General features: G+C 51.9%; 4 protein-coding genes across 4 annotated transcripts; 2 read left to right on the top strand and 2 right to left on the bottom strand.

Annotated features, from left to right (window-relative positions):
- Positions 1–575: 575 nt before the first annotated feature.
- Positions 576–1608, bottom strand: H257_07123 (hypothetical protein). The gene has a single exon (XM_009832554.1). It carries the CDS (start codon positions 1520–1522, stop codon positions 776–778), a length of 747 nt encoding a protein of 248 aa, XP_009830856.1. The 5' UTR covers positions 1523–1608; the 3' UTR covers positions 576–775.
- Positions 1609–1858: 250 nt separating this feature from the next.
- Positions 1859–2774, bottom strand: H257_07124 (hypothetical protein). The gene has a single exon (XM_009832555.1). It carries the CDS (start codon positions 2691–2693, stop codon positions 1944–1946), a length of 750 nt encoding a protein of 249 aa, XP_009830857.1. The 5' UTR covers positions 2694–2774; the 3' UTR covers positions 1859–1943.
- Positions 2775–3089: 315 nt separating this feature from the next.
- On the top strand, positions 3090–4868 carry H257_07125 (hypothetical protein; the record flags this gene model as incomplete). Its single annotated transcript, XM_009832556.1, has 6 exons — positions 3090–3204; positions 3643–3733; positions 3953–4218; positions 4274–4593; positions 4650–4770; positions 4813–4868. The coding sequence occupies 6 exons, from the start codon at positions 3090–3092 to the stop codon at positions 4866–4868; spliced, it is 969 nt and encodes a 322-aa protein (XP_009830858.1).
- Positions 4869–5701: 833 nt separating this feature from the next.
- On the top strand, positions 5702–6077 carry H257_07126 (hypothetical protein; the record flags this gene model as incomplete). The annotated part of the gene is made up of 2 exons (XM_009832557.1): positions 5702–6018; positions 6071–6077. The coding sequence occupies 2 exons, from the start codon at positions 5702–5704 to the stop codon at positions 6075–6077; spliced, it is 324 nt and encodes a 107-aa protein (XP_009830859.1).
- Between the last annotated feature and the right edge of the window lie 36 nt (positions 6078–6113).

The following is a 6113-nucleotide window of genomic DNA, read 5'->3' on the forward strand; positions in this document are numbered from 1 at the left end:
AGCTTTCTTCACCAAAATCGAGTCCTAGCGGGTCGAACCCCCAGCGCCTTCTCTGAGCGACCAGCAGCAGGGCCGTTTGCGCGCGGCGGAGCGAGAAGCTTGGGGCTAGCGCCCCTACGCTGTGTGGCTTTTCAGCCCGTGACCAAGTGGAACTCGACCCCAACATGAGGTCCGAGCAACGCCACCATCCTAGACTCTTGGCCGACCTGCTATCACGACCGAGGCCCCCTTTAGGGGTAAGAGTTGTTGTAACGTTGGACTATTAATCTAACCAAGACCATTGTATGTGGAACTCTAGACCTGGGTTTTCAAAACAGATAGCCCTCTAGTTCGTATGGTGGTAGAAATAGATGTAGAGAATCGTTCTCATACAGTATACGATGTATGGCTTGTACAGTAATGCTTTGGGACAACAACCTTCGTGCTGGCGGTTGCACCTGTCAAACTTCGTCGTAGTGTGTGTAAGTGTACTATAAACCTCACATTACCGTATGCTATGCACCAAGCCTTTGAATAATCCCGTCAATTCGATATAGACTGTAGTTGAGTTCGTGGGTGTCTAGTAGAGGGGTAAAGCAGACTTTTGGTCATGAGTTAGTGGAAGAAAGGGTAGGGCCATCCTCTTACGACCATGTGAATGAGCTGTAGGTGAGGCAGTCCTAATACTGATCAGGGTTCCTCACATCAACTGATGTACGGTACTAACTACAAAGCAGCCCACTGTATCAGCCCATTCTTTAGCACGCTCCAACATCGATGATATATTCGTCTTGATTTATGGGGTAGGGTTGAAGTGCGGGGCGAATTGCTGGATGAGGTACTCGGGCGTGCGGATGGTTTGCTGGAACGTTTTGCGGGCCTTGGCAGCGTCGAACGCGGCTCTGAGGGCGGGGAAGTCGGCCAAAAAGTCCAGTTTACGGTAATGGCCGAGCAACACGTCAAGCCGGTAGAAGAACGGAAACAGGTTGATCTCGGCACTGCTCAATTCTGCGCCAAGTAAGTACGGGCCTTGGTCGCGGTACGCTTTGGCGTTGACGGTGAAGATCGTTTCCAGTTCCTTGAGAATCTCGACGCCTTGTTCCTTGGCCTTTTCGTCGCCCGTGCGCAAGTACTGGTACCACGGACGAGCTTCAAACTGGGCAATCACTAGCTGGACCAGCGTCGCGGCTTGGACATCATCCTTTCGATGCAACCGCCCTTGGTTGAACTTGGCGTCCAAGTACTGGGCCACGATCGCAGACTCGTATACTGCAAACCCGTTATCCAAGAGATACGGCACCGTGCCATACCGGTTAAACTTTTCGCCGTAGCTGTCTGGCTGGTTCGCCAACGACACTTCGACGACTTGGAATGGCGCGTTCACTTCAAGGGCAGTCCAAAGTGCCCGTTGGCCGTACGGACAGTTGATGTTGCTGAAGAGCCGAAGGTCGGGAGAAGTGTGGAACGCATCCAACTGGTCGTCCGAAAACGACGCGTAGTCCACGGAAGGGTAGGTAGGAACGTGGTCAGCAGCAGTGGTCATGATGAGGCTGGTTGTCTTGGTGAGTTGAATGCAAATGCAAAAATGACAGCTCTTCGCGACCGCAAGTCTTTCGAAGTCGGATGCAGCCGCCGCGCTTTGATGCAGTGGCATGGGCATTTTTGATTGGCTACTTCTGCACCAATCACAAGCACGGGCTGACGATCTCAACCAATTCCCAGAAGAAGGAAGATACCTCGATGGAGTAATCATCTCGTTCAACTTCAACTTGACGCCCCAAGGAAGATACGACCATATCCATGGCACTGCTATGTGAGGTGGCAAATTGCTGTATCAGTGATAGGAATAATCGTCGCGATTTGACACTCATCATAAAGTGGAGTTGAAGTGTGGGTGGCATTGCCGTCAAACAGAAACAACGTTAACGTTTTGAATCGAACACCACTGCATAGTTATGTTCGAATTAACGGGTGGCAGCACGGCTGACGAGGCCAGCGTACGCATCGATGTAATACTGGGGCTCACGCGCGGTTTGCTGGAATGCAGGCCGGACGACCGCCGCGTCCAGCGCCGCCTTCAAGCGGGGGTAATCAGCAAACAGGTCCACCTTGCGGTAATGCTTCAACAGGACGTTGAACCGGAAGAAGAAGGGCACAAGGTTGATTTCGGCGCTGCTGAGGGTGCCTCCGAGCAAGTACGGACCTTCCTTGCCATGCTGGCTGTAAATGGTCTCGAGCTCGGTGAGCACGTCGCGCACGTCGGCCTCCGCCCTGCCCCCCCCCACTTGCAAGTACACGTAGAACGGTCTAGCTTCGAACTTGGCCGTCGCCAGCTGCACCACGGAGGCTGCTTGGGGGTCACTGGACTGGTGCAAGTTGCCGTGGTTGAACTTTGAGTCTAAATATTGCGCCACAATCGAAGATTCGTACACGGGGAATCCGTTATCCAGCAGGAACGGCACTGTCTCGTATCGGTTGAACTTTTCGCCGTACGAGGCAGGCTGGTTACTCAAGGACACTTCAATGACCTGAAATGGCGCGTTGATTTCCAAGGCGATCCACAGCGCTCGGTGGCCGAATGGACACACGATGTTGTTGAATATGTGCACGACGCCGTCGGTGGATCCCGCGCGCAGCGCGTCCAGTTGGTCGTTGGACAGGGACGAGTAGTTCACTGAAGGGTACGTTGGGACAAAGTCAGAGTGCTGGGCCATGTTTGGTGCTGAGCGGGTGGGTTGTTTGATCAAGGATTGAAAATGATCGTGTGAGCTGGTCGATCGAAATGCGGGGATTCCCAATGGCATTTTGATTATGATTTGCCCAAGCTGACGCAACTCTGCTGTGATTGGTGGATGACCCTTGAGACGCTTTGGAACGCAGATGGATTGGCTAGTCAATACCCAATGGCATCGCAAGGATTTCAATCACGAAGCGGCACCAACTCGGAAGGCAAGATGATGATACATTTTCTTCTGAGTGATCGCCTATACCTTAGCTGGTGCCATCACCCGTGTACTTGAGATGATTCATCACAACGTGGGCGGCGCGGCAGAGCAGACACGATCGTTCTCGATCACACACACCATTGGGCCACGCATTCTTGGCAAAACATGTATCCGCATGCCAGCCAACGCACGGGCGACTGCATGGCGTCGCCGCAGATGCAGGTCTCGGGACAGCCGGCTAGGATAACACTGCTGGAACGACCCAAAGTCGAGTTGATCGGTTAAGGCTGCGAGCACAGTCGATGCCACATCGGACACTAGGTCAACGAAATAGGTAGGGAGAGCACAAACGTGATTACACAGGAGGTATCGATCAAATAGATTGCGGAAACCAGTCTGATCATTTGAATGAGGTTTTAGTGTCAAAGATACCACGAGGAGTACTTGCATGCAGGAAAGATAACACTCGTGCTTGTTCAATGGGGACGGCGTAGCCTTGAATGGAATAGGCATCGTCCACGCACAGTTGGTCGAAAGGATGGTTAAGCAATGCACGCGGTGTGGAGAAATCAAACGATGTTCAGCATGATACTTGAAGTCACCAAGGAACATTTCGTAGCGAAATACACACGGCCAAATGTGGATGTCGTATGCACTGAGTTCGTCGCCTGGCACGTAAGGGCCCTTGATTCGGTATGTGCTGGCGTTGTCGCCGTAGAGCCAGCGTTCAAGGATGGTCAAATGCGCCAGCACGGCTTTGGCTTTGTTGTTCTACTCATTGACTGCAGCAAAGCCAACATTCTCGACTTGTTTATTACTGATATGTACAGTACACTAAAGTGGTGTCAAACATGGAAAGGCCAGCAACGACGCTTTGTGGCAAAGTCCTAGGGGGTAGAGTTTACTGAGCAATAACGGCATATCGTATAAGTTGAAATCATCGTCGACCAAGAAGGGGGCCGTGCCGTCGTGATCTTCTCGTAGCACGCTGGGAAGTGCATGACGTGAACTTCGGTGACGTTATCCAGGGCAGCGGCGACTTCCACGGCGGTCCACTGGGCTCGAGTGGCATACGGACGAGACACAAAGCAGGTGAACAAGTGCACTTTGGACCAAGTGCAAGTTGGCCTTGAACACACACAACCGCACTTTACGTCTTTGAATGACGACCAAGTGCAAGTTGGCCTTGAACACAACGGCAAAGTGCGGTTGTGTGTGTTCAAGGCCAACTTGCACTTGGTAACTCCGCAATCGAATGCGCACGGCAAACGTGTCAAGATAGACCATATTTTAGGTGCTACTAGTACTAGTAACGAAATTCACAAATGATCTTTGAACCGACTACACAGCGCTCACGGACAACCAGGTCGTGGCACTCATCAAAGCCGACGGCAAACTGAACGTTTTCAGCTGCGTCATGGGTGGCCTGGAAGTGCAGGCCCCCTCAGCGCCGTCGAGCTCAACGTGTTCACCCCCCCCCCGTCCTACAGCCAGCTCGTCATCCGATAGGGGGGCGTTCCCCACCTCATTCACGACGGCACCCACGTATACGAATCTACCCTCGTCGTCAAGTACTTGGACGTTTGGTCGGGGCGCCCAAAGTCGCAGCATTAGCGGACTTGGTTACGCCCACGTTCCGTTTTACGGCTACCTGGGTGGTCGCGACGAGGTACTTATCTTCTCTTGGCTGCATATCTACAAGTGTTTTACTTGGACTGTCGTAAGGGAACGCTGTTCACTTGTTTGTGGACGGAATGCGCGCCTTCGAGCCCTCTTGTCAGAACTGGAGATGATCTACCGAGACCCGCCAAGGACCATCGAGAACTGCCGACGTCAACCTCCTTCCGTGGCTCTTTTGCTTTGACACACTCCTGATGGCATTACGAAGCGTACATGCTGCACCCGGAAAAGGACTTTTCGCTGCTCAAGGTTGCCTTCCCCTGAAGTTCCAACAAAACGATCCGAGACCTGGCCTTTTATGTCCCAGGCTACGCCGTAGTGGCTGCCAAGTAGAAGGATATAGCTCACTCGTGGAGCTAATCATCACTAACGCTATCGACGTCTACTAGGATTCACTTTTCCGTATTTACTGGTAACTACATTTGGCACACTGTAGTCCCCCCGACTGCCAAGGCTTGTAGAGCAGCCCAGCGTTGGCTGCAACGCACAGTGAAACTGAATTGCAAGAAACTGAAGGACTTGAATAACGTTACTACAAGGGGAAGTCCCCAAACGATCGTCAGAGTTCAAAAGTCATACTAACGTTATACGTATAATCTTAGTAGTACTCAGTAGTAACTTATAACCACGTTATCAATTTTGGACTTTACAGTTTGGGCTGAATCGCCAAATCCATCGATCAATTCTTTGTAACCGTTAGTACTGAATTTTGAATGTAAAAAAGTGTGGTACTACAATAGTACTAGTATATGGTTTACTACATTCTGATTGGCTCAATTCTTCTGCGTACATTTGGTTATGTCGATTCATTGTCCATGTCGCTCCAGTTTAGAATATACTAAGTTACGTAGTAAAGACAACAATACTAGCCAGCGCTCACTACTATACAGCAGTATAAGGGGCCATCACCAGTAGACTTTAGATTATCCTGAGATCGATGTACTTAACCTTCATTCTTCACACTTGAAAGCACCAGAAAGTGCCGCGCACAATCGTGACATGCATTCTCACAGGTCTTGTTCTCACTGGTGGAAAAGGGGCAAAGTATGTGTTGCGAGAGGTTTTCTCGGCATTCTCCGCCAAATTCGAATTTGATAATGAGTGGAAAAGGCGACGCCGCAGCGAAGAAGGCTAAGTCGTCCAAGCGCAACTCGCTCAAGGGCGGAAACCGCAAGTTCGTCACCAGTGCCGAGGAGCTCGAAGCGCGCAATGTCGTGGAGGAGGTCCGTCAGGAGAAGCGTCGCGTGCGACGGGACGACGGAGAGTCCGACGACGAGGACGACGATGAGGAGGACGCGGACGGCGTGGTGTTTGACCGCATCGTCGAAGAAAAGGAGGACGAGATAGAGGAGAAGAAAGTGCCCAAGCCCAAGGGCGTGGCGGGCATCATCCAGGTCCAAAACCCCAACTTTGCGTCGACCAAGGCGATCAAGGCCAAGGACATCGACCCGAACGCCGAAGCACAGCCTCTGACCCGACGAGAGCGCGAGGCGATCGAGAAGGAAGCTA

This window comes from Aphanomyces astaci (assembly GCF_000520075.1).
Source record: "Aphanomyces astaci strain APO3 unplaced genomic scaffold supercont1.14, whole genome shotgun sequence".
Taxonomy (NCBI): Eukaryota; Oomycota; class Saprolegniomycetes; order Saprolegniales; family Verrucalvaceae; genus Aphanomyces; species Aphanomyces astaci.

Coding starts and splice junctions, on each gene's coding strand:
- H257_07123 (XM_009832554.1), bottom strand. CDS start 1,522: ATGACCACTGCTGCTGACCACGTTCCTACCTACCCTTCCGTGGACTAC.
- H257_07124 (XM_009832555.1), bottom strand. CDS start 2,693: ATGGCCCAGCACTCTGACTTTGTCCCAACGTACCCTTCAGTGAACTAC.